The 27,019-nt window shown below is 43.4% G+C and overlaps 1 protein-coding gene across 1 annotated transcript; it reads left to right on the plus strand.

Annotated features, from left to right (window-relative positions):
* The first annotated feature begins 1,316 nt into the window (after nucleotides 1–1,316).
* On the plus strand, nucleotides 1,317–26,371 carry LOC113407143 (eukaryotic translation initiation factor 2D-like). The gene is made up of 15 exons (XM_026655233.1): nucleotides 1,317–1,452; nucleotides 4,436–4,626; nucleotides 5,443–5,526; nucleotides 9,954–10,044; nucleotides 12,299–12,406; nucleotides 15,440–15,729; nucleotides 18,494–18,611; nucleotides 19,599–19,644; nucleotides 20,761–20,864; nucleotides 23,279–23,437; nucleotides 24,084–24,173; nucleotides 24,534–24,629; nucleotides 25,135–25,255; nucleotides 25,908–26,082; nucleotides 26,189–26,371. The coding sequence occupies exons 1-15, from the start codon at nucleotides 1,397–1,399 to the stop codon at nucleotides 26,257–26,259; spliced, it is 1,800 nt and encodes a 599-aa protein (XP_026511018.1). The 5' UTR covers nucleotides 1,317–1,396; the 3' UTR covers nucleotides 26,260–26,371.
* The last annotated feature ends 648 nt before the right edge of the window (nucleotides 26,372–27,019 follow it).

Genomic DNA, 27,019 nt, shown 5'->3' on the forward strand with positions numbered 1-27,019 from the left:
CCAGCGCAGCATCTTATTGATGTAAATCCTCATTGACACAGGTCCACTTGCATGCATCCTATTGCAGGATTGAGGCCTTCTTAGCGCTTCTTACAGTAGCTGAATTGACTGCTCTGAAGTCCTCTGTTTATCAGAGTAAGGGGACAGCCATGACAGCAGCAGGCTATGCTTCCCACATGCTCATGCTGTGCTCGCTCTGCCTGTTCTGTTTTATTAGAAATGTTTATACAGATTTAAATGAAAATATTTTTGGTTTGATTTAAACATCCCCCTGCAGTGTTTGCAAGACAATCACTGCAGCTCCTGACTTGAGAACCTGTGAGTAATATTCACTATAAAGAGGGGGGGGGGGAATAACACTCTTTAACAAGGACATGCATACACACATACATGAAATATTATTGTATACAGGATGGGACATGTAGCATTGCAGGGGAAGGTGTTTGAAGACCTCTGGCTGGAGGTCAGGCAATTAATCAAAAGCGAGAGACAGAAAGCTATGTGACCGCACTCCTTGCAAGGGGCAAGTACAAAAAAATCTCTATCCACTATCCACTCTAAGTAAAATGCAAACTGGGTGAGAATTATTAAGTGGTTTTGTAAGGTTTATTTTTAACAAAGGTTAGGAAGATTTTGTTCAAAGACCTACACTTTGTAAAGTGAGACTCTAAAATGAGGGACTGTCCCTCCAAAGGAGTGAGATTTTGGCAGGGCGGCCTAGAGCTCGAAGGGCTGAATTAAGGCAATCAGGGCCCCAAAGCACAAGCCACCCCTCCTGAGGGTGTGTTCCAGGATCGGGCAGTTGATACCTCGCCAAGCTTGTATCGTTACCAGCTGTCTCCAGACTCAGACACGTGTTCACATTTCGCAGCTCCTCCCCCTAGCCCCTTCCACGGGGGCTGGGACCGCTGGGAAGCTGATTTCTTCCTGCCACTCCAGCAACAGCAGCCGCCTGGTTCTGTGATGCATCTTCCAAATGTTTTGGTGTCTGCAAACTTAACTGGGCTGCAATTATCTTTGCACTCATGAGTAATGTACTGACGGCAGCGGTCCCATGGACTCCAGTAGCACTACTTCTATAGGCAAAGTTACTCACGCGGGTGTACGCGTTGGCAGGATCAGCCTCCCTCGCCCAGCAGGCATTAGACAGCTTGGCCATTGCCGAGGAAGCAGAAGAAAGCAGCTACGTGTTGCCACACGGGCTCTTTTTGCGGCAGGACTGCAACATGGCTGCTCCCATGCAATGAAGCAGGAGCGCTGCAATCCTGGGGCTTAACTCCATGCTTTCGCCTTTCTAGCATCCTACTTGCACGGCTGGCCCAGCGCCTCTCGGCCTGCCAGGGTTTGGGGGGCAGAGCCGAAGGAGGGGCGTGAAGCCTCCCCTTTGGAGTGGATCATGTTTTCCAAGTCCTTCAGGGTGAAATCCAACACTGCCATCAAAGGGTCTGATAGGTGAGTGAGCTATGTTAATTTCACTCCAGGCCCACGGTGAGATTTTTAGGGTAGCTAGCATGATTTACCTCCTCCTGCTTTGTCTGGTTGTCAGGCACAGTCACAAGGTTTTACAAGCTTGAACAGGAGCGATTTCTAAGAGGCATGAGTCAGATTTTTACAGCTGAAGAGCAGACGGCAATATCCTGCATCACAAGAGGGGGAGGCTTTTTTATTATTATTTCTTAAATGCCATTCCTGAGAGTCTGCAATGTCTCTCCTTCCAAATAAGTGAAGCTAGGCTCTGGAGTCTTTTTCTGTAGCGTTGGTATACAAGCGTTGCCAGATGGAATGCACCCAAGGATAGGTTACACGGTAGCTTTGAAACAGATGGGCTTTAAATAATGTGGCAGTCTGAGTCCTGTTGTGAGGCAAATTTTGAAGGCTTTCTTTCTTTTAGCAGGAAAACCTCCCTTACCATATTTCTGCTAGCCTGTGGAAGTCTATTTGTAATATTTTGTGTAATGCCGCAGTGAACATATTAACACTTAAAATATTTGAAACACAAGGTGGGTGAGGTAATATATTTTATTGGACCAACTTCTGTTGGTAAGAGACAAGCTTTTGAGTTTACACAGAGCTCTACAGAAGTTGGTCCAATAAAAGATATTCCCTCATCCCCATACTAGCCTGGGACCGCATACTTTAAATATTTGTAATAATACAAACCAAGTCCACTAAGGGCCTTGCAGCACAAAGCTAGCATTCACTAAGTTCAGTCAGTACTAGTGTTTAACTGAAGATGCCTTCGCAGCAAAATAAAATTTAAAACATGTTTTTACATCAATAACTTATCAAGTGGGATGCAAGGGGATGACATCAAGTACTACCCAGGCCTTGTCTCTGCTAGGATTTTACATTGAGGTAACTGTCTTGAGTTAAAACAACAAGGAGTCCTTGTGGCACCTTCGAGACTAACAAATTTATTTGGGCATAAGCTTTTGTGGGCTAGAACCCATTTCATCAGATGTATGGAGTGGAAAATACAGTAGGCAGGTATAAATATACAGCACCTGAAAAGATGAGAGTTGCCTTAGACACCATCATAGGATATAACCACATCAGCCACACCATTAGGGGCTCGTTCACTTGCACATCTACCAATGTGATATATGCCATCATGTGCCAGCAATGCCCTTCTGCCATGTACATTGGCCAAACCGAACAGTCTCTATGCAAAAGAATAAATGGACACAAATCTGACATCAAGAATTGTAACATTCAAAAACCAGTAGGAGAGCACTTCAATCTCCCTGGATGCTCAATAACAGATTTAAGTGGCCATTCTTCAACAAAAAAACTTCAAAAACAGACTTCAATGAGGAACTGCAATTAATTTGTGAACTTGACACCATCAAATTAGGCCTGAATAAAGACAGAGTGGCTGGGTCACTACAAAAAAGAACAGGAGTACATGTGGCACCTTAGAGACTAACAAATTTATTAGAGCATAAGCTTTCGTGGGCTACAACCCACTAGCCCACGAAAGCTTATGCTCTAATAAATTTGTTAGTCTCTAAGGTGCCACAAGTACTCCTGTTCTTTTTGCGGATACAGACTAACACGGCTGCTACTCTGAAACCTACAAAAAAGAATTTTCCCTCTGTTGATACTTGCACCTTCTTGTCAACTGTTGGGAATGGGCCTCATCTACCATGATTGAATTGGCCTCGTTAACACTACAAAAAGTAATTTTCCCTCTGTTGATATTCACCTCTTCTTGTCAACTGTTGGAAATGGGCCACATCCACCCTAATTGAATTGGCCTCGTTAGCACTGACCCCGCACTTGGTAAGGCAACTCCCATCTTATGTGCTGTATATTTATACCTGCCTACTGTATTTTCCACTCCATGCATCTGATGAAATGGGTTATAGCCCACAAAAGCTTATGCCCAAATAAATTTGTTAGTCTCTAAGGTGCTACAAAGATTCCTCCTTGTTTTTGCTGATACAGACTAACACGGCTACCCCTCTGAAACCTGTCTTGAGTTAGCTATCTTGCAGTAACCACATACCCTTTTAGCAGTGAAGACATAGCCTAAGTTAACCAATGGCCTTTACCCGAAAGAAGGCGTGGGGTCCCAGTTCGCTATTGCTGTGTACATTCGTGTTGTCACTTACACCCATGTGAAGTGAGTCTAGAATTCTACCAGTCTGATTTGCTCATGTTTTACACCCGCTTTGTGCTGGAGTGAATGACCCCACAAAGGTTCACGACAACAGCGAATCAGGCCCTCCATCTTCAGATAAATGCATTTTTACTAGCAGCTTTGCTGATGTAGAATTGTATGTTGTTTGTGACTGTTGAAGAAGGGCTTCAGCCTGCAAAACAGATGGAATGTGGCGTGAATGAGCATGAGGCAAAATGTGAACGGAACTGGGGGGCGAGCAGAGGGAGTGGATCCTGCAATCACTAGAGCAGTGCTGCTGCGTGTCTGCCACCTTGCTGCTGCTGCCTAGTGCTATGAGTGAGACATAAGAAATGAACTGATAGCTAAATGCCTCGAACACAGTGGTTCTCAACCTTTCCAGACTACTGTACCCCTTTCAGGAGTCTGATTTGTCTTGAGTACCCCCAAGTTTCACCTCACTTAAACTACTTGCTTACAAAATCAGACATGAACATACAAAAGTGTTACAGCAGAGTTACTGAAAATTCCTTACGTTCTCATTTTGTCTGTATGCAATTTTAGTTTGTAGGGACTTCACTAGTGCTTTTTATGTAGCCTGTTGTCAACTAGGCAAATATCTAGATGAGTTGATGTACCCCCTGGAAGACCTCTGTGTACCCCTGGTTGAGAACCACTGCATAGCTAGGATCCCACCTGAGCCCATGTCTCCCTAGACATGACTAGTCTTTGCCTGTACCCTGTCCTTTAAAAAATTTAAATTTTAAAAAAACAACAACCTTACTTTTGCTCAGCACAGATTTGTCTTTACAGGAGGAAACTGCGTACTGATGTTGCAGCAGCTTTTCCCGCCCTCAGCAGTGAACAGCTGTCAGAACTTGTTCCAAACAGAGAAGAACTCAATGTAGTCAAACTGTATGCTCACAAAGGGGATGCGGTCACGGTCTATGCCAACAACAGGAACCCGGTCCTTTTTGAACTGGAGAAAACCCTATATCCAACAGGTATGAGTCATGAAATAGAATATCGTTCCCAACCCCTCCTGCGCCTTGGACATAAAACTCTCCTACAAGTTCTGTGCATGCCCATCTATTCAAGGTACTTGTACACGCTGTTACTGTAGTAACTGAGCACCTCACATTCTTTAATGTATTTATCCTTACAATACCCTTGTGATGTAGGGCAGTATTATCCCCTATTGTACAGATAGGAAACTGAGGCACAGAGAGGTGACTTGCCCAGGATCACACAGGAAGTCTGGGGTGGAACAGGGACTTAAACCCAGGTCTCCCAGATCCTGGGCTATTGCCCTAACTGCTGGACCATCCTTCCTTTCTGGCCCACTTACTGTAAGACACAACTGCCATGAGTATGAAGTTCAACCTTCTTTATGTGGAATTCTGTGCGTGAAAGGCTGAATTGCCCTGATACAATATGCTGTTCCATCATTTTTCTCTGCCCGCTCAGTGACTCTCCCATGTTATCATAACAATTCAGGTCAAAGCATCCTTGATTTAAAGAAGACAGTGTCAAGATAGCCATAGATCATCTATCCATCCTTTATTAAAATCCATTGGAAGCTTGAAACTGAAACATTAGCATTTTAGTTTGTTCGTTGTGAGTATCTACTGGCTTGTTATTTTGATGCTGCTGGGCCGTGCAGCCTGATTTGTTGACCATCCATGTGAGAGAAATATCTGGCTAGTTACAGTCAAGGGTGTGCTGCTGTAATTGTATTACAGGGGCTTGAAGATGGCGAGAAGCAACAGCTGGAGACATCTGTAATGCCATGTTTTTAAAATCCGTTTTCTTTTGGACAGTTTATACTCTGTGGTCCTATCCAGATCTTCTTCCAGCATTCTCAACATGGCCTCCTGTGCTGCAGAGACTAGCAGGAGGAGCGGGTAAGAGACTCAGAACTCATTACTTTGCGATACATGTGTCAGTTGCCTTGGGAAATTCATTCTTCTGGATCTGTACTTTTTTTAAGCTAATTTTTCTAGTGCAGGACAAGATTTTAAGATTTTTTTTAAAAAAAAGCAGAAATTCAAATTGTGGTTTAAAGACCTCAAGGTGCAGAGATGCACTGAAAGTGTGGGGTGGTTGTTTTTTTGTCTCCTTAAAAAGGAAAACCAATTAGCCACAAATACAGTTTGTGAACTGAATATAATATATAGGCCAATCTGTTCAAATGCATTGACCCTTCCCATCTGATGGCGCTAGAGTTGGAATTTTACCTGTTGTTGCTCCTTATGCATTGGTTAGAAAGATATTGATTTAACAGCCATTAACTGGGACACTAGAAGTACTTGTTTCCTCATTCTGTAGCGTTTGTTGTGATTAACTTTCACAGGGCAACTCAATTTAGCTGCTTTCATTTTGCTTTGCTTTAAGGGGCATCTCTATCCACATTCAGGATAATAAGATGCCACTGTGTGTGCATGTATTAGAGATGGGCCCCGGCTGCAGTCTCAGAGCTGATCCCCCACCCCCTACATTTTGGATTGTGTATGTCATGTGGGGGTTACGTTCAAATCCTTGGTGCTAAACTCAGCCCTGTGATTTGGCTGTGGGTCAGCTCCAGAACAGGAAGGGTGTCTGTTTTTCCAGAATCTGCTGTCGATGCCGTTCGGAATCATGAGTCATGTCATTCTGAGCTGAAATCTCATAACTGCTCATGAGAGCTGTGTGACCTCAAATCTTACTCCTGGCTTGACCTCAAACCTAAACGGCAAGCCTAAACCTGATCAGAATCTGAACGCTGTCTTCTCAGCGTGTGTGGGGATGTGTGTCTAGAAGTGGGCTGCCTTTCTCCCACCACATAACCTGCCTCAGGTGGAAGCAGGGCTGCAGTGGCACTTGAGGCCCTCTGCTTTGGCTGCCTGCTGCTTTCTAGCTGAGGGGCCTGTGTGGAAAGCAGCCCCTGGTCCTGTGGCCTGGCACGGAGATAGACAGCTGAGGAGTGGGCCTAGCCACTGACCCGCAGTGACTTAGTTTACATGGAGAAGGTCCTGTTGATAGGAGATGGAGGCTGATTAAAGTGGGGTTCAGGTCACTGGTCTCCCTTGGCAACCAGGTGGCCTCAACTGACCTCTGAGCCAGAGTCAAAGATGAGAGGGTGGCCCTGGAGACAGTAGCCATCATAGAGGGGAGGGGCAGAGAGACAATGATGTAGAAGCCTCTGGAAAGGGGGTGAGACTTTGCAGCAGCCTGGAGTTTGGGAGCAGAGAGCCAACTGTTGTGGTAAAGCCAAGGCAGGGCCACTCTGTATTATCTCTTCATTTGGCTCTAAGCATCCAGCCAGGTGTTTTTTGCCTTTATCATTTGCTAGATATGTTCTGACATGCTGCTTGCTTCATCCTGCAGCGCTCAGACCATTGTGTGGCTCCTTCCCCTGCCCAGGAATTTCACACATCAATCCCAGTTTGGGAGTCAGGGTTGGATGCATATCGCAGTGTTAGATGTGATGAAAGCTGTTGTAGTGGCAAATGGGAGAAAAAAAGTGTTTGCTTCTGTGTGTGTATAAAAATCCATGATGCTGGGGAGCGAGGGGCCTGCAGTAATCCAAAGTGTCTACTCAGATCAGACCACTCAGCTGTCGAGCCCTGCTCCTTGCCTCCATCCGTGGCCAATATCTGAGGCAGGCAACCCTTGTAACCTAGGAGGGGAATGGTACAATGCTGTATTTGGCAAGGAGAGGGTTAACACTGTGTCCCTGTGCAGAGGAAAGGTCACAGCTGCCCTCAGTGCAGGCATTGTCAGGTTAGCAGGGCTGGCCCAGCTGGGGCTAATTAGGTAATCACCTCTGCACTCTCAGAGGGCAGTACACTAAGGGGCTTGCACTGGCTTGTAGAAGAAGCTAGAACCTACTAGGAGGCTGAAAGAGAAAAAGGTTAGCTGGAAACACACTCCTTTATTCCTCCCTCTCCTTTTCCCATGCCCTTATTTTAAAAATGTGGGCTCAGTTTAGCTGCCCAAAGCTTTCCTGCTTTGCCTAATTTAATTTAACAACCAGGCTGAATGAAGCCTTTTAACAGTAATGTACTGGATGGGCTCCTGGCAGAGTGTCGGAGCCCTGTTTTCTTGCAGCATTTGCAGTGTCGGTGTGCAGAATTAGAAGCTTTTGGTGGAGGGCTTTACCTTTGAATCCATTGATGAGGGGCCAGCTCAGATGTATTAGGGGAAGGGAATCGTCTTCCATATGGAAAATACTCTGTACAGTGCACACGATTCAAAGTAGCTTTGCCTTTGTCAGCAGGATTGTTTTAGATAAGAGGCTGTGATCCAGATCCACAAAGGTATTTAGGCTCTTGACTTCCATTGATTTCAACAGAAGTTAGGAACTTAAATACCTTTTCTGGATCTGGGCCTATGGGCCTCTTCTGGATTCATAGATTCATAGACTTTAAGGTCAAAAGGGACCATTATGATCATCTAGTCTGACCTCCTGCACAACGCAGGCCACAGAATCTCACCCACCCACTCCTGTAACAAACCCCTAACCTATGTCCGAGTTATTGAAGTCCTCAAATCGTGGTTTAAAGACCTCAAGGTGCAGAGAATCCTCCAGCAAGTGACCCGTGCCCCATGCTGCAGAGGAAGGCGAAAAACCTCCAGGCCCTCTGCCAATCTTCCCTGGAAGAAAATTCCTTCCTGACCCCAAATATGGCGATCAGTTAAACCCTGAGCATGTGGGCAAGACTCACCAGCCAGCACCCAGGAAAGAATTCTCTGTAGTAACTCAGATCCCACCTCATCTAACATCCCATCACAGGCCATTGGGTATATTTACTGCTAATAGTCAAAGATCAATTAATTGCCAAAATTAGGCTCTCCCATCATACCATCTCCTCCATAAATTTATCAAGCTTAGTCTTGAAGCCAGATGTGTCTTTTGCCCCCACTGCTCCCCTTGGAAGGCTGTTCCAGAACTTCACTCCTCTGGTTAGAAACCTTTGTCTAATTTCAAGTCTAAACTTCCTAATGTCCAGTTTATATCATTTGTTCTTGTGTCCACATTGGTACTAAGCTTAAATAATTCCTCTCCTTCCCTGATATTTATCCCTCTGATATATTTATAAAGAGCAATCATATCTCCCCTCAGCCTTCTTTTGGTTAGGCTAAACAAGCCAAGCTCTTTGAGTCTCCTTTCATAAGACAGGTTTTCTATTCCTCGGATCATCCTAGTAGCCCTTCTCTGTACCTGTTCCAGTTTGAATTCTGTGTGTTGCTTATATTTTAATAGGATAGTAAGCTGGTTTTGTAGGTCCTCCCTCCCCATCCCTACTGTTTAGATTGTGTATAGAAGGGTGAAGTATTTTCAAGTGTAAGTAACCTAAGTAGTGGCTGCAGTTCTTGTTTTATGCTTCTGGCTTCTGGCTTGCTTGTTTAGTTTAGGTTTTAGTTGATCCTGCCAATCAATTTTTAAAGCACCTCAATGAAAATTGTCTTGGCTCTGAGCCTTAAAGCTAAGTGGCATGTGGCAGATTTTCTAACCGCCTCTGCCATTGCTTCGTGGCATTGTTTGGTGCATTCTAAGGGTTAGGGCAGGAGCCTGGAAGGCGGGCCTCCTGGGCTCTAGAGGAGTGTGGTCTAGTGAGATAGAAAAGGAAGGTCTGAGAGTCAGGACTCCTGGCTTTTAATTCCACGCTCTTCCGCTGATGTGCTTTGAGAACTTGGGCAAATCATTCACCTTGTAGTTCTCTGAAAATCCTATTTTCCTGTGTGTCACAAAAGGGAAGTGATGGTATTTGTAGAGAAATGAAAAATCAACCTGCTTAGTGCAAATACCACAGATATGTTAGGACTGTATTTTAAGGAAAATGCTTGATTTCCACCCTGCACTGAAATGTAACGAATCAGACTAGAAAATGTCTTTCTGAGACAAGAAAAATGGCTGGAAGGAAGCCATGGTCGTCTTCTAGAAAGGAGGTGGGACAGGACTAGTTTCCCTGTTGGTAGCAAACAAACTTACTGCCAAGTTACTCAGTTGGTCCTTTACATAGAGTTCACCTCTTCCTCCTAACAGTCCCTTTGACCCTGACATTACCAGTTGCTGAGCAGACACGCAGCTGTCTCTTGTGTCCCTTGGGATACCTCTGAATCAGGCCAGTTATCCCACCCAATTCTGGAAGGAAACTGGAAAGTATTCTTAACTCGATAGCAGGCACACAGGAGATTGTGTTTTACCTGGCATGTGCTCGACTGTTACCAGTGTTGTATTTTTGCTGAATAACAGAAGGGCTGGGGGTAGAAGAGGTGGCTGGATAGTCACTGGCTTGCAACTATAAAGCAGAGCGGATGCTAATGGCTATTTACTGTTTTATCTCAGATCTAATGCTGCCAGGAGTTATGGTGCCATCTTGTGGTCTTCCTCAGGTACAGCAGGGCACTCTCTGTGCCATCACCCTGGTTGGAAACAGGTACAATTTATATATAGGTTTCAGAGGGGTAGCCGTGTTAGTCTGTATCAGCAAAAAGAATGAGGAGTCCTTGTGGCACCTTAGAGACTAACAAATTTATTTGGGCATAAGCTTTTGTGGGCTAAAACCCACTTCATCGGATGCATGCATGGGTTATAGCCCACGAAAGCTTATGCCCAAATAAATTTGTTAGTCTCTAAGGTGCCACAAGTACTCCTCAATTTATCGATAGTTTCTCTTACAATGAGGGAAGAAAAGTTTCATTTTTATGTGAGGATTTTGAGAGGGATTAGGAGAACCAAAATATGAAGGCAGACTCTGATGTTGGGAAATTCTGCAAAAAATATTTGCAATTTTGCTGTGGCATAATCATTAGTATCCTACAGATTTCACTTTTGGTGGAAAATTTTGCAAATTGGATGGTTTTGAATCCTAAAATGCACAACGTTCAAATAAATATAAGATTTTTCTTCCATGTTGAGGGTTGTGTTTTGAAATAGGAGTATTTTTAACAAAACAATGAAATTCTGCTCAGTTTTTCTCTTGGAAATGGGCTAATTTGTCCTCTGAAGTATGGGGGGCAGGGACCACAGAATTTACCAGTGTTGTTGGGGTGGGTTTGTTTGATTGTTTTGTGAAAGCAGAAAACTTTTACAAATTTAAAAGAATGCCTAAACCCTGTAAATTCAAAGCTTTTTTCCAAATGTTGTTTTGAGTGCTCTTTGCAACCCTGTAAATTAGTCTCCTCCTAAGGAGAAAGGCAGGTAAGTAGCTGGCGCACCCAGTACATAAGAATGGCCATTCTGGGTCAGACCAATGGTCTGTTTAACCTGGTATCCTGTCTTCTGATCAGGGTGGATTTGATTTAAATCAAATTGATTTAAATCACTAGTCAGGAAGACTCGATTTAATCATGGATTTCTACATAAAAGTGCATTCTTGGTGGTGGTTATAACCTTAATACATATTCTTCACAATTCAGAGATAGATGTAGGTTTCATTTTTAGAAGGTACACACTATACATTTTTAAGTGATTTATTTTGAAAACTTTTCACACTAGTTTTACAGCTATATCAGAAAATGAATGATTGTTTGGTTATTTCATTTACCAAAGGTAATTCTAGCAGATATTTATGAAGTCATTGGGAGGTGAACTATCTCAAATTCAACAGGTTAATCATTAATATTTGGAGGATTTTCTTGCCATGCTGTATTAGGAGGAGAACATCACCAGACAGACATTTACATTGTTTTAGTTAAATAAAACAATGTTATGTATTCTGGATTTTTTTCTTCAACAGCAAACATCATAATTTAACAAAACAAGCATATGAATGTTTGAATTTAGTTAAATATTCAAGTTTTTTAAAATCATGTTTTTGTTAAAATTGTTTTTAAACTAAAATAGTTAAATTAAATTTAAAAAAAAAACCAACAACCATTTTTGCTGTTAACAAGCATGTTATCTCTGGAGACACAAATCCACAGTTTGAGAACTGCAAAACTAACCATCTCTGATGGTATCTTCTAGACTGAGCACTGAGTCCCATTGGGTAGATAGAAAGATTAACCTAAATAATCTATACAGAAGCCCCTGGAACCCCATAAGATTGGGTCTCTAATCTATGAACTATTGGAACTCATTTACAAAACTTTTCTTAAACATTACATGAATTATTGTCTCATACTATAGAATTAGAATTTATAATCCCTATTCCATGATGAGATATCTTTGAGCTATAATGTATCTTAATTAAAACTATCTTTAGATAGGTTTTTTCCTCAAAAAGCATTTTATCAAAACAATCCGATTTTTTTTTTTAATATTTTAAAAAAATCATTGATTTTTATCCACCCTGCTTCTGACTGTGGCTGGTACCAGATGCTTCAGAGGGAATGAATAGATCAGGGCAACTTTTGAGTGATACATCCCCTGTCATCCAATCCCAGCTTCTGGCAGAAAGACAATTATGTTAAGAAAGGGTGGCTGTCCAGTGACAATTCATGTGGGGTAGTATTGGGAGAAGACCTTGCATACTAGAGGGGACTGGGTGAAAATAGAAGATATCCTGATGACTTGAAATTGCAGAGTGTCAAGAATAGATTCAGTGTAAAACTGTCATAGAATAGTAATTAGCCTCCATTATCAAGGACATTGCGAAAGAAAGCGAATGTGCTGTGGTGGCTTAGGAATCATGTGTTCCAGGTAGCATGAAAATTTAGCCATTTCCCAGTCTGATACTGTTTTCTCAGAGCCCCGGTAGCAGTAGGAGTCGCTACCATGTCCACTGCAGAGATGCTGGCCGCCGGAATGAAGGGGAAGGGCTTCACCGTGCTGCATGCTTACACAGACCACTTATGGTGAGTGTGCAAACAAGAGTACAGTGTGTCTCAGAAAATGAGATGAGCGAGTGCTGGGTCTGAAATACTGCCTGGAACCTGTTGTTGTAATTGGCCCTACAAATTTACCCTAACGGTGAGCTCAGCTGTGAGAGGTGAGAGTGTTCATGGAATGCCACAATAACCTATAACCACACATGTTGACAGGAAAAGGTGCAAAAGCAAGGCAGGCAGGCTGAATTAGTGCAGACAGAAGGGCTACTGCTATAAATCAGGACAGTGTTAAGGTCATGCCTGGTAAACAAGAAAAGCTAAAGCCAAAAAAATCAATGAGCCAAAATTGGGGTGTCAGAAACTAAGCATAATTGGTGAATGCCATGAGGGGATGAGCTATTCCACCCCCCACTCCTTTTTTGGGTCTTTAAAGAGAGAGATGTGGCGTAGAATAAATTGGCTACCGGAGCAAGCTTTGCCATCTTGGCTGCCACCCTCACCATCTCCTGGGACATCAGACCACCTGATTTCTAATCCTGAGAGATGTTCTAACCAGACTGGCTCAGAGAGGGAGACAGGGGACCACTGCCACCTCCACTGGCTCCAGCTAATTCCTGAATACCACTTGGGATGCAAAACTTGGCCATCCTCCACCCCCTTGCAAAATGTGTCCTTTTCCTTCCCTACTGTATTTCTTCTCTTTTCTATCCCACTCCTTTTTTCCTTCTGTCTAATAAGAGTCTGGCTTAGCCAGCCAAGACTGCATATTTTGCAACACTGCTCTAAGCTTATGACCAAAAAGAGACAGCTAAAAGCAATGCCTTAAATAGCCCAGTGCTGGTACAGGTTTGCCAGGATTTGGAGTAGCTGGTAAGACCAGGTGCTGGACCTGTGTTTTTCCAGTAATGAGGTTGCAAGTGAGAGTCAACACCAGAGACAGAAGCTGCATTTTCTATCTGTGCTGTTGTTTTCTCTGCCCTTGTGTGTGTGTGTGTGTGTTGTTTTGTCTTCTAGGAAGAAGAGTTGGCTTTAATAGCAGCAACTAGGGTGACCAGACAGCAAATGTGAAAAATTGGGACAGGGGGTGGGGGGTAATAGGAGCCTATATAAGAAAGACCCCAAAATTGGGACTGTCCCTATAAAATCAGGACATCTGGTCACCCTAGCGGCAACAACCCATCTCAACTAACTTCTCATTTCCCCAAAGGGACAGTTGCTACCATCTTGAATAGCATTTAAGAGACTATCAAACAGAGGGGATTTCCCCCCCTTAAAAGCTCTCTCCAGGGAAAGGGAACAAGGGATGTTGTTAAAATGAAAGCCTTATTTAATACTTTAACTAGTTTTCCTTATTTTCTGTCTCTTGAGTAAAAGAATTCTTAATGGTGTTTGTGTCGTGGTACTAATCAATCTGAGGTTTCCATATACCAAATCCTGAACTTCATTTAACAGTGCTTAATGTTAGTGACTGGGTCATGTTAACATCTTTGACTCTTTGGGCCCATTTGTCCCATCTAAGTTAGTATAAGAGACCAAAGGTTTAGATCCCAGCAGAGGCAGTGTAGACACATAGTTCGATACTGTTTAGGGGCGTATTTTGGATGACCCCTTAACAATAGACGTCTGGTCTACTCCATGTGCTGTGGGAATTTTAACATCTACTTCTGGCAGGAGTTAGGGGTTTGCCCTGATGTCCTTTTATGTGCATGTGCACATAAACACAGGATATTGGAAGTAAATCTCTAGTGAAACTTCTTTGAGCTTAATGGAGTTGCATCATGAACAATTTGGCCCATTGTTACTCTGCCTTAATTTAGTACTTTTTTGCTCTGCGTTAACTGTGCGCTGATTTTCATTTAAAGAAAAGGTGTATCCAAATCTTGACTCCCATTTTCCCTAGACAACACACTCTGCTGAGACTTTCAGTAACCACCTCCCCAGCCTGTTCTCTTATAAAACGTGTGTACTGCGGAAGGAGATTGCTATAGCTTTCACTCTGACTGGTGTCCACAGAGAGGTACTTTGGGTGTGTTCCCTTATTAGAACCCTGCAAGAGCCTGTCTGTGTCCCACTAGCTTGTTTTCAGAGCTCCATGGCCTGAGGTCAGCTGGGGTCAAAATGTAATGCCATTGGATGGCTGTTTGGCCTACGTGAAATGAATTGGACATGGGTGTGTCTCAATCCAGTCCCTGATGTTCAAGTACTCCTATCACAAAACCGCCATCCCGCCTGGCACTAGCCACCCTCCTTGTTCCGAGTTACAGGTGGGAGGCCCAGACCTGAATGAGCCGTGGAGACTTCACTGCCCTCTCGGCTCTGGTAGGACAAAGCCATCGATTAGAGTTAAGGCATGGTGTGGGAGAAGTTTGCATGCTGCTGATTGTGTTGTTCCTGTTGTGTGGATAAACAGAGGACTTGAGCCTCCAGGACTAACAGTCTGGTGCTTATCATGGGCACCAGTTTCACCACAAGGGGTTTTAAAAATCAAAACAGAGTATTTGGGGACAGCAAAAGCATGACGTGCTGTAAGCTTGGCAGTGACAAGTTACCTCTCAGTGGACTTGGGATCCTGACTGGGCTGCTTTGGGGCTGGCTCGTAGCTGCAAAACACCAAAAACCCCATCAGCTGAAAAATCCGCCTTCTAGTGAGAGGTTTCAGAAGTTCAGCCTACTTAGCTTATGGAAAAGAAGGATAAGAAGTGGTTTGATGAGTCTAGAAGTACCTATGTGGGGAGGAGATTTCTGAAAATAGAGGACTCTATGCCTTTGTCTGCTAAATGAATGAGTCCCAATGGCCAAATTCAGACTAGAAATAAGGTGCAAACTTCTCACAGCAAGGGTAATTAACCATGGGAACAACTTACTTACCTAGGAATGTGGTGGGTCCTTCATCACTTGATGGATCTGTATTTTTCTAGCTCCATGATTTTGTGACAGTCAGCTGGGACTGGCCAGGCTTTTCAGCACAGGATGCTTCATAGCTATATGGGGAACCATCCTGTATCAAGAGAGTAAAGAACCATCAATAAAGCTGCTTTATGCTTTTTGTTATTTTTAAAGGGGATTTGGAGACAAGTCTTACCCACCCACAATAGCTCCCTTGGTAGCAGAGCCTGCGGAGTTGGAAAGCACTGATGACGATGACAAAGATGAGGAGGGACGGGAGCATGACAGCGACCTCTGCGTTGCCCCGTCGCTACAAATGGACCTTGGCAATTTGAACCTGCAGGAGGGAGATGGCTGTGCAAGGCTGATGGAGGAGGAGGAACCCGGTGAGACTGGAGCTGCAGAAATGGCTGAAGATATCGCCGAGGTTCAGCCGGAAACGGAAGATGGCAGAACTCCACAAGGTACTACAGCATGAAAATGAAACCAAGTTGTGTGTCTGTGGATCTATGTAGCTGTCACTTGTGTATTAGATTTCCATGTGTTCCCGTTACGTGACTAGCCATAGCAAGCCTTACATATACTTCAGCTTGTACTGAGAGCGGCTGCCCAGTTCTTGAACAGTGGAGGGACACAGAGCCTGCAATCCTTTGAAAAGTCCTGTAGTGACTGCTGTGAGCCAGGGCATTCATGCAGAAATCATTGCGTGCATAATGTGGCTCCTTGGGAACCATACTGACCTATAAACACCTCCCTTTCCTCACTGAGTAGTCCATGAATACTGCGTGCAGATGTGGTCGCCCCATCTCCAAAAAGATACATTAGAACTGGAAAAGGTTCAGAAAAGGGTAACAAAAATTATTAGGGATATGGAATGGCTTCTGTATGAGGAGAGATTAATAAGACTGGGACTTTTCAGCTTGGAAAAGAGACGACTAAGGGGGGAGATGATAGAGATCTATAAAATCATGACTGGTGTGGAGAAAGTAAATAAGGAAGTGTTATTTACTCTCATAACACAAGAACTAGGGGTCACCAAAGGAAATTAACAGGCAGCAGGTTTAAAACAAAGAAAAGGAAGTATTTTTTCACACAACGCACAGTCAACCGTGGAACTCTTTGCTAGAGGATGTTGTGAAGGCCAAGACTATAACAGGGTTCAAAAAAAGAATTAGATAAATTCATGGAGAATAGGTCCATCAGTGGCTATTAGCTGGGATGGTGTCCCTAGCCTGTTTGCCAGAAGCTGGGAATGGGTGACGGGATGGATTGCTTGATTATTACCTGTTCTGCTCATTCCCTCTGAATCCACTGTCGGAAGATGGACACTGGGCTAGATGGACCTTTGGTCTGCCCAGTATGGCTGTTCTTATGTTCAATCTCTTGGCTGTCCCAGGGATTTGCCTGTTAGTTGATGGGCAGGCAGCAATTCAGTAGCACCTCATGCCTTAGCTGCTGAGCTGAGTTATTCAGCTGGTGGGCTGAATTCTCCTTGCCTTCAGTGAGGTGAAGGTTCTCAGCATGCTGTGTGGTCTGGGCTCTATGGAACTGTTTTGCCTGAAGCTGCTGGAGCTGACAACGTGACGGTCTTTCAATATAGTACCAAAACTTCCCTCTTTTGGTTCCGCTTGTGTTATGAGATGCGTTTAAGTGATTAGGGCATTGAATTGAGAGGAGATGTGGATTCTATTCCTGGATCTGCCACTCACCTACTATGTGACTGTGGGCAATTCACTTCTCCTTGCATCTCCATTTCCCCATCTGTATAATGGGGATAACGATACTTATCTTTGTAAAGTGCTTTGAGAGATTTATGGATTAAGCTAAATGTAATTGTTGTGGGAGCAACGCCGAAGGTTCCATGCTCAAAGGATACCCTGGGTGATGGTGTGCTTAAGAAAGCACCCTCTGGCATGCTGCAGAAAACTTAGTGTTCAAGTACCGTAGTTCATGACATGGTATAGATAATATATTCAATTCAGTGAGGTTTTTTGGCATGACGACCTTCACAAATGTTGCCGAAGTGGGTGTGATAAAAAGAGAATCCTAGAATATCAGGGTTGGAAGGGACCTCAGGAGGTCATCTAGTCCAACCCCTGCTCAAAGCAGGACCAATCCCCAACTAAATCATCCCAGCCAGGGCTTTGTCAAGCCTGACCTTAAAAACCTCTAAGGAAGGCAATTCCACCACCTCCCTAGGTAACCCATTCCAGTGCTTAAAGAGAGAGAGACACCTACCTCTTGGGTAGATCGGGTGAGCCCAAGATGGGACTACAGTGGGAGCTAATAATAATTTTGCAGCCAAGCTGGTCTCAAATGTAAGCGATTCCAGTATCCCGTTGGGAAGGAAAAATTTCTCTGTGACTGTACACTTTTTTGGTTTGTTTTAAACTGAGAATTTCAGCCCAAAGGCCCATATTTGTCAAAGCTGCTTCCCCTGAGCAAAAGTTGCCTGGTGTGAGGCTTTCCTGGAGCACTTCTTACAATAAATGTCCCTCTCTGGGCTCAAAATATTAATTCCTTGTTAGTCGGGAGTGCCATTTTTGGAATCTTAAACTAGAAGCAGCACTCTGTAGAAACGATCTATGTACGTAAACTCCACACCAACAGTGCACTGCAAACAAACCACTTTGGGAAAGTGCTTTTCAAAGGATTGCAGGCTCCGTGTGCCCAAGTTCACAGAGGGAAAACAACCCACCTGAGTGACGTCTGAGAAGTGGTTCTCTGTTTAACAGGCTGTAGTAGGGTTAGGCAATAAGCATGGTGAAAAAGTCAGAATTTGGCCTATGGTATGTTAAAGGGAATTGTATTTAAAACAGATTTATGTAATTAGACTCAGTTCCACTTCATAATAACTCTTAGACCTTTGATCTTCCTACTTTAATCTAGATAAAACCCTGGAGAGGGGGAGAGTAGGAGGTGAACACTATTGTCCTTATTTTACAGATGGGGAAACCTTGGGCACAAGAGAGGTTAAGTGACTATCCCAAGGCCACAGAGGAGAGCTGGTATCAGCACTAGGATTAGAATGTACAAGATCCTGGCTCCCAGTCTTGCTGTTTAGATGTGGTGAACTTAGTGTGTAAATTAAAATGATTTAACGTTGTAAGGTGCAAACTCAGAGGAATCGATACAAAAATAAAGGTCCAGATGAATGAGAAATCATTCCTGTGAGTGCGCTCTCCCTTTCTGCACAGAGGCCCGTGAGAAATGTTTGTGTTTCTACAGAGCGAATGGATGAGTTACTGCATCAATGTTTTTTTCATGCCTTAAAATGTAAAGTGAAGAAGTCAGAGCTCCCTCTACTGACCAGCACCTTCCTGCGCAACTATATGTTCTCATGCTGGTATGTGGTAAGACGACCATCCTTGGGTTGGCATGGTGGGTTTAAATGAAATTGCTGTGGGACAGTGAGACATTTAGGATGAAGCTGCTGCCTTTCATGTAATTCGGGTGTTTATGGTGCATGTTTACACTAGAATTCAATTTATTTGATTGCCAATCAACTCAAGTTGGCTAACCAGTTTATACATCCTACCCTGGACTGTCTCCCTCAATTTCCCTCTTCAAATGGCCATTGGCAATTTAATTCAAGTTAAAAACCCTATCAGTGGTTCCCAAAGTGGGATTGCTGGCCCCCTGGGGTTCTGCGGGGCGGGTATGTCCCTTGAGGAGTACTGCAGTGGGGTCAGAACAGTGTTCCAGCACTTCTGCTCCATGGAGGATGCCATTTTGTTCTCAACTATGAGAGATCATAGTTCTCAAAATGGCATCATCTGTGCACCATGACCTTGCACACACCATGTGTGAGAGATCATGCCAGTGGGGGCATTCTGGTAGTGCCCATTCAGGACTACACCACAAATTGTAGTTTAAGTGAAAATGGGGGGGGTGTAATAACTGCAGACTGTTTACTTCTGGTTCCTTTGTGAGTCTATTTTAAAAATATATATTTTTAAAATAATAAGAACATGAAATTTATGTCTAACAACTGAAAGGGGTTTGGGAAGGTTGGTCAGATGCCAACAGGTCCTTGGCAGAAAAAAGTTAGGAAACCACTGTATATTACAGACATGCTCTTGGTGGTGTTACACCTAACACACTGGAATATCAGCACTGCCTCTGCTGATTTCAAAACAGACTCCATTATCTCAAATACAACATTTAAATCTACTTTCCCGTGTGCAATTCATATTCACACCACTAAGAAGCTTTTAGCACAGAGATTCTTGAAAACTGCATTTATTGTTAATCTTGCCAAACATCAAATATTTTTCCTTGGTTCCAGCTATTTGTTGTAACTTAAAGGTTTAATTGTTTCATCTGTTTGTAGCCCAGAAGGACAACAATTAGACATAAAGAAATCAAGCTACAAGAAGGTGAGATTTCTTGATATTTACGTTTATATATTTTAAAAAAAAATCTGATAAAGTTCTTAGGCCCCCTTGTAAAGAAGCCCTTCCCAAAGACATGGATTGTATTCTTTTCTCTCATCACTTGTTCAGTATCACCTTGGTAGACTAACTTGTCCTGAAATCATTTGTATGGGTCCATCAAATATTGCTAGCTCGGTCTATACTATTTTGTGTTGGGGAACACCAATCAAAACTGGGAATCCATTTTGCTAGGTACTGTCCATACACAGACTAGGAGATCGTCCCCAAGGAATTTAGGCTTGGTCTACACTAGAAAATTGTCAGCTTGACGATGTTGCTCAGAAGCGTGCAAAATCCACACTCGAGTGGCGTAGTTAAACTGACCTAATCCCCAGCGTAGATAGCAGTAGGTTGATGAAAGAATTATTCTGTTGATTTAGCTACCGCCTCTCGGGGAGTGGGATTACCTGCGCCAGTGGGACAACCCCACCAGTCGGTGTAGGCAGTGTTTACACTGAAGCACTGCAGCTGTCCTGCTGTAGCATTTCAAGTGTAGACAAGCCCTTAGAAAGTCTGATTATTCCTGTTTTACAGACAGGAAACTGAGGCCCCAAGAAGCGGTGATTGGCCCACGGTCACCCACAATCTGTCGCAGAGGTGGGAATTTGAACCCAGATCTCCTGAGTCCCTTTCCAGTGCCTTAACTGCAAGCTGATCCTTCCCCGCTGGGATATTCTGATTACCATCCTGCTGTTTTCCTCTTCAGTGCTAACATGATTTTAGCAGCTGATCTCTCATAGGCGAGAGCAAGGAATTAAAATGTTGTCAGCTGGGAGTAGTAGGTGGCCCTAAGAAGGTCACAAAACAAATCAGTTGCAGAGCCAGTAAAGGAATCCTTGGTTTCTTGCTCTCAACACTAGACTGCACTGAGCATGCAAAATACTGCCACGGGGTTGTTACATTTTTGGAGCTGAGGAGTTGGTTTTGTGACTTACTTACTGAGATGATCGTGCAGATCCCAAAGCAGAGACTGGATGGCTTGGGTTCACTGGCAGCATGAACACAAATTTCAACGTACCTGACTTTTTCCATTATTTCTGCCTGATGTTTCCCCTTCAGCTCTCCAAGTTCCTGCAGTACATGCAACAGCAGAAGATCATACAAGTGAAGGAGCTGAACAAAGGGGTGGAGAGTATTGTGCATATAGACTGGAAACACTCCGAGTAAGTTGTTATAAATGGCACTGAAGTTGGTAGAGATGTAAAATGTTATGATCTCGCTGCTTTTTTCATGTGAGTTAGGGATGTCAACCAAATTTCACCTCAGGTAGTTAGTCTATCTACCTCAATTCCCCATTTAAATGGCCCTTATATTCTTTACTTGTCCTAAACTGTTATGTAGGGGTCTTGTACAGTGTAAAATAGTCCACCCAAGAGGTGGGTGAACTGGTCTATCCGAGCTCCTTTGTAGCACTTTACAGAGGAGATAAGTAACATCATCCCCAATTTACAGATGGGGAAACTGAGGCACAGAGCCTCATCTAACATGTCTGCTTCACAAGGGTGAGATTTGATTGTAAAGTGACGTATTTAGATGAAAGAGCCACACCAAGTGCTATTACTATAGATTTTTGATAGTTTAAGGTCAGAAGGGACCATTAACTCTTTCATTCTGACCTCCTGCATAATACAAGCTATTAAATTTCACCCAGGTATCCCATTATTGAGCTCCATAACTTGTCTGGCTAAAGCCTACCTTCCAGAAGGGCATTCATCCAGTCTTGATTTGAAGACCTCAAGAGATGGAGAATCCACCACTTCCCTTTGTAGTTTGTTCCAGTGGCTAATCACTCCCTGGTAAACATTTGTGCCTTATTTCCAGTTTGAATTTGTCTGGCGTCAGCTGGCAACCATTAACTTTTGTTCTGCCTTTCTCCACCGGTACCTGGTATTTTCTCCCCATGAAAGTACTTAGAGACGCTCATCAAGTCACCTCTTAGTCTTTTGGATTAGCTAAACAGACTGAGCTCTAAGTCCCTCACTGTCAGGTATTTTCTGCAGCTCTTGAATAATTTTTATGGCTCTTTTCTTGTACCCTTTCCAATTTTTCAACATCCTCATTAAGTTGTGGACAGCAGAATCGCACATCCTACATGCAGGTTGTCTAAAAGTCTTATTTTCTTGGATGCGATGCAGTGTTGAAATTTGTACTTCCAGACTATGCATCTTCTCCAGTATGTTCACTGGCTTGTACTTCACGTATCAGAAATCGTGTGTGTGTGTGTGTGTGTGTGTGTGTGTGTGTGTGTGTGTGTGTGTGTGTGTCAGAAAGGAAAACCTAGCACATCCAATGCAGTCACCACAGTTGTTTCCTTGTGGTGTAGAGCCATCCCTAAAGGAGAAGGACCCACTCTCCCTCACTGTTGCTGCTCAGGAGTTCACCTGGCAACTGATTTAAATACTAATTGTCATTGCTTAGGTCCACCCCTTTGCATTACTCAGACTTCAAACATTGGGTCTGATTGAAGACCCAATGGTTCAAGCCTTATGCTCCTCCCAGAGATGCTAACAAACAGGGTGTCTCACCTGCCCTGTTTAGGGGTCTAAAACCCCAGACATGCGACCTCCTGACAGACCAAACCTGCAACTCACCAAGTCTCTTTACCTCCAAGCACAGGATCCAGGCCTGCAGTCTCTGATGCTGGGAAGCAAGAACAGAGCTCTAATTAGCTGAGCCTTGGCATATTGATTTAGCAGACTGAAATTCAGCACTTGCCCCTGATATGTTTCCTGGTCTCTCTTGTTCTGTCCTACTCTTTCAAAACTGGTCATTTCCCAGTTGTCTGTCTGAACTCCGTCCACTTTAAAGTGCCACACTTGTATCTCTGAGGTTTTATTTTTACCTAGTAGGGATTGCAGCACTTCAGCTATGATGGTATTCTTGTCAATATGGATATTCTTAATCACATGGACAGATGTTGCTATTAGTAAACCCTAAACCTTTTACAGCACGAGATTAGAGGAAAAAGAGTTCCTACCTCTTTAGTACACTTTGGGTATTTGGTAGCAATTCATGTACAGTCACTTTCACCTGTTTGGGCGGTGTCTTTCATACAGAAAAAGGGGGAGAAATTTGAAAAAGGAATAAGGAAAATACAATTGTAAACCCCACAAAACTGGCATTGGGATTTAGGGGCAGGTTAGTACCTGAAGCCACTTTGGCTTTCTCTTTAAAACCGTGTCCGTTTCAAGTAACTGGGAAACTGTTCTGGAGTCTAGGACCCAAGGAAGGGGTGAGGGACTGTGCTGGGTATTAGCAAGGCAAGTCAGGATGCTTGTGCAATCCAAACCCTTTTTTTACCTCCTGATTTAAAATCCTGACTATTGCTGCTGGTTCTTAAAATCGGGCACCCTACAGAGGACGCTCGGGTCAGGTGCACCAGCCAGGCCTGCGCCGGTAGCAGTGTGTAGCCAGGAAAGGGGAGAGAGGGTGTGGGCCAGAGTGTCTGTTGTGGGAGGACTATTACACTGCTGAGAAGCTGGAGGCTAATGTAAGAGCTAAACAGTCACCAATACTTCCTCACCCAGGAAACTATTGTGAACCTGAGCTTCCTGTTATTTTCCCTATTGCATTTCAGCATTAAGTCATTTGTTGTCCCCGAAGTATTCTCTGCTGTGTCAACTGCCCCAGAGAGTAAATGTGGAGACGGAGAGCAGCTGTACCATGCTCCTGAAATCATACCACTCTATGGCGTCTCAACCAAAATGGCTCCACTTTTCCAGGAGTCAGGACACAAGTAAGTGCTAGGAAGATAGGATAAAACCATAATTGTCCTGCTAAGCCAGCATTCAGATAGGAGATGTAGAGGGAAGACCTATGCCAGGTGCTAAAGGGAATGGTGATAGTTAAGTCATCAGCACCTTCCCTCGGTCAGTATTGAAGCAATGTCAGAGCATGCTGCTAGGAGCACTTGGCGTCGTTGGGATGAGAGGAACAATTGAGGCCCTGATGCTTAGTCACCAGAGAATCCCTTCGCACTGTTTACCAGTATAGGTGTGATAACTCAGGTGACCTGGCCAAATTCCAGATCAGGTATTTACCGTCTACTTATGTCCGTTCCCTTTGAAAATTCAAGGGGATACAGTGTGTTCTACCTTACTACGCAGCAGTTGAGGAGAAGAATTGTCATGTACGGTTAAACAGCTGCCTTGTTACCCCCTCTGGGGTGAGATTCTGTGCTGTAGTGCTGCCCAACAGGGGGCGGAGGTGACTTAAGACACTGTTGTGCCCCCGATTCAGGGCTGGAGCAGCCTGCTGTAATTTAAACAGCCTGTGGTGGCAGCCTGTGGTGCTTAGGATGCAAGCTACTCGAGAAGTACCCAATGTTAATATGAACATCTGATTTCTTAATGCAACATAGTAACGATTTCCTCCTTCTATAGGAAAGGCAGCATCCTCTCCAGCAGCGAGGTGAGACATATCATCATCAGCTACGTAAAGACGAACGAGTTGGTTGATGAAACAAACAAGAAGTGAGTAGACGTGAATCTTATTTGTGCATCTATTTTCACTGGTCAAGCTGAGTGCAGTGCAAAAAGTTAATTTTTTTCAATCAATCTGTTCGCGTAGCAAGGAATATTAAAAAAATTAACATGTTACACTGATCAAAAACTACAGCACAAGTGCACTAGACTTGTGTGGAGGCCAGTGTAGCTTTTAAGTCAATCAGTCGCCACCTGTTATGGTGGATTTGGTTCAGCTCCCTTACTTGTGAGCAGGTCTCGGAAACCATCACAAATGGTGGCATGCTTGATAGAGATCGTAGGCTGTATTTTCACATCTCTGGGAAGAGATGGGGCAGGCTTGCATCTAATCAGCTTGTTTTATTACAGCTTTGTAAAGGTGAATCCAATCTTGTGCGACTGCCTGTTGGATAAATGGGAGCAAGACGAGATCTCGAAGCTCAAATGGGATGATCTCCTGAGCAGGTGACTAATGTTGTTTCCTGACTCTGCTTTAACATTTGCAAAGATTCAGAGTTAGCACTTAACTAGACTACTACATGATGCAAAGCCATGTCTAACTTTAAGCCCTGAAGTAGGCAGTGGCTTCCTTATTGTCAACATAAAAATACCTACAAATAAACCTTAATTTGTAATGAGTTTAGTAGATACTGCTAAGAAAGTGCAAGTTCCATTCTTTCTTTTCTTGCCACCTTGCAAATGATTAGTAACCTAAAAATGTAATAATTAAAAATGGATAATAAGTGTTCACAAGGCAAGTCTAACAGAACCTAGTTCTGTATACGCAATCTATGTACATACACACACAATATAAATCTATCCTCAAACACATCCTTAAACATGTGCTCAGAACTTTGAGACCCTTGATCACTCCTATGGTCTACAGATCTGTGGAATCCCAGATTTAATAAAAAGATCTTGTCCATCCTGCTGTATCTGACAAATTAAACTCAAGCCATACCTTTCTCAGGTGTCTGGAACAACTGCAGCCTTACCACCAGGTGACGTTTTTTGGACATGAACCCATTGTGAGGAAAGGAAACCTTGATCCCATCGACATAACCATAGCACAGAGATCATCCAATAAAAAGGTAAAGGCAGAGAGAGATGATAGGGAAGAGGTGTGGACGATTAACCCCTCTTTGGATCTTAGTCCATGCTGGAGCTGTTCAGCGCTTTTAGGACAGACCTTGCTGGAGTTCGGGGCTTCTGCATAGCCAGTCTTGCCCTTTGTGGAGGAGAAGTGGGGGGTGGGTCATTGTAGCCTGGGCAGTTGGGAAACTGCTACAACTTGGCCCAGGACTCTGGTGTAGTTCTGTGCCAACGAGCACCGGCTGTCACTCAATCCTGCAGGTTAGAACTCTAAGGATTAGCGTGCATTAAAGATGTTAAAATTCTTAACACAGCCCTGGCATAGAAATTATCAAGCGTATCACATTGTTTAAGTGCAAACAAATGATTGTTTGTGGGGGGAATTCTTTGATATTTTGCCTCCAGCTGTGCTTTTAGAGTGAGTGTGTGTATATATGTAAGTGGGGGGGGGGATATAAATTAGAACAGATTGTATTGAATCGATCGGAAATTTTGTATACGAGCCTATGATGTGACACTAATGGGGAAACACTTAATGCCCAGTTCTAATCAGAAAAGCAGGACAGGGTCATAAACTGCTGTTCTTACATAGGTGGTGTTAGATTTTCACTTTGTGGATTATTTTCTTGTGACAATGGCTAAAATCCACAGGTGACCATTATTAAGAATCTTGAACTGTATGGCCTAGACCCGCAATTAGTTGCCAACACTCTCCAGCAAAGAGTACAGGCCAGCGCCACTATTAACACACTACCTGGGGCAAAGGACAGAGTCCAGGTCCAGATCCAAGGCAACCAAATCAACCATCTTGCCAAGTTGCTGCTTGGTAAGTTTGAGCCGACATGGACGGTGTCAGTTATAAAAGGTAAATGTTTTGATTATAAAACCTAGCTCTGGGATATACTTAAGTTGGATTCTTGGTTATATTGCAGAGGAATACCAGCTACATCGGAAATATATTCAAGGGCTGGAGAAGGCTCCAAAGCTTAGCCGGAAGAAGTAAATATGTCTAGTGTAAGAAGTATTCAAATCTTATTATTTATAACCAGTTCTGCCTACAGTTGAGGGGTGAAATTCTGCTCCCATTTAAGTCAATGGGAGTTTTGCTGTTGACTTTCATGAGCCCAGGATTTCATCCAAAGAATGTAATTGCTTTAGCTGTTCAAAGTTTTTAAAATAAAAATCTCAAATGTTGTCTTCTTCCAGATATTTTACTAAAGCGTTCCAATGGGTTACCAAATTGCTGGCTTGTAAGCTAATCTTTAACATGCTTTTTTTTTGGTTAATGAAAGCAGTCTAACAACTAAACAAAGCCTATTCCAGCACATCATGGCCTAGAATTCATACCTTTTGTAGTTTAAAAACGTTTTCAGTTGTCCACATCCCTTCCCCCCCCCCCCTTATTGAGCTTTGACAGTGTAATAGACCACATTGGACCCCAGTCCTGCACCTAATTGCAGAATTTGGTGTAAATACAAAAGGGGACTGTTTATTTTAAGGCTCTTGTCTTGCAATGAGCTTCATAGTCTTTTATAAACTGCTGACTTCAATAAGGGAAAAGCTTTAACATGTTTTATAAACACTAATGACCTTACACTCAGATCCCCTTTAAACACTGAACACCACACGAGGGCACCAGACAACTTTAAATAGAACAGACACAATTCTTCTTAATCGTCGACTGTTTTATTATCTCTCTCTTACACTGTTTGCATCTGAACCAAGTTTCAGAACTTTCATAAAAGCTGAGTGACTTTTAAAAA

Source organism: Terrapene carolina, unplaced genomic scaffold, assembly GCF_002925995.2.
Source record: "Terrapene carolina triunguis isolate 2854851 unplaced genomic scaffold, T_m_triunguis-2.0 Scaffold199, whole genome shotgun sequence".
In the NCBI taxonomy this organism is placed as follows: Eukaryota; Metazoa; Chordata; order Testudines; family Emydidae; genus Terrapene; species Terrapene triunguis.

Coding starts and splice junctions, on each gene's coding strand:
- LOC113407143 (XM_026655233.1), top strand. CDS start 1,397: ATGTTTTCCAAGTCCTTCAGGGTGAAATCCAACACTGCCATCAAAGGG. Junction 19,645..20,760: donor AGAAATCAAGCTACAAGAAG/GTGAGATTTCTT, acceptor TTTCCCCTTCAG/CTCTCCAAGTTCCTGCAGTA. Junction 23,438..24,083: donor TTCCAGGAGTCAGGACACAA/GTAAGTGCTAGG, acceptor CTCCTTCTATAG/GAAAGGCAGCATCCTCTCCA.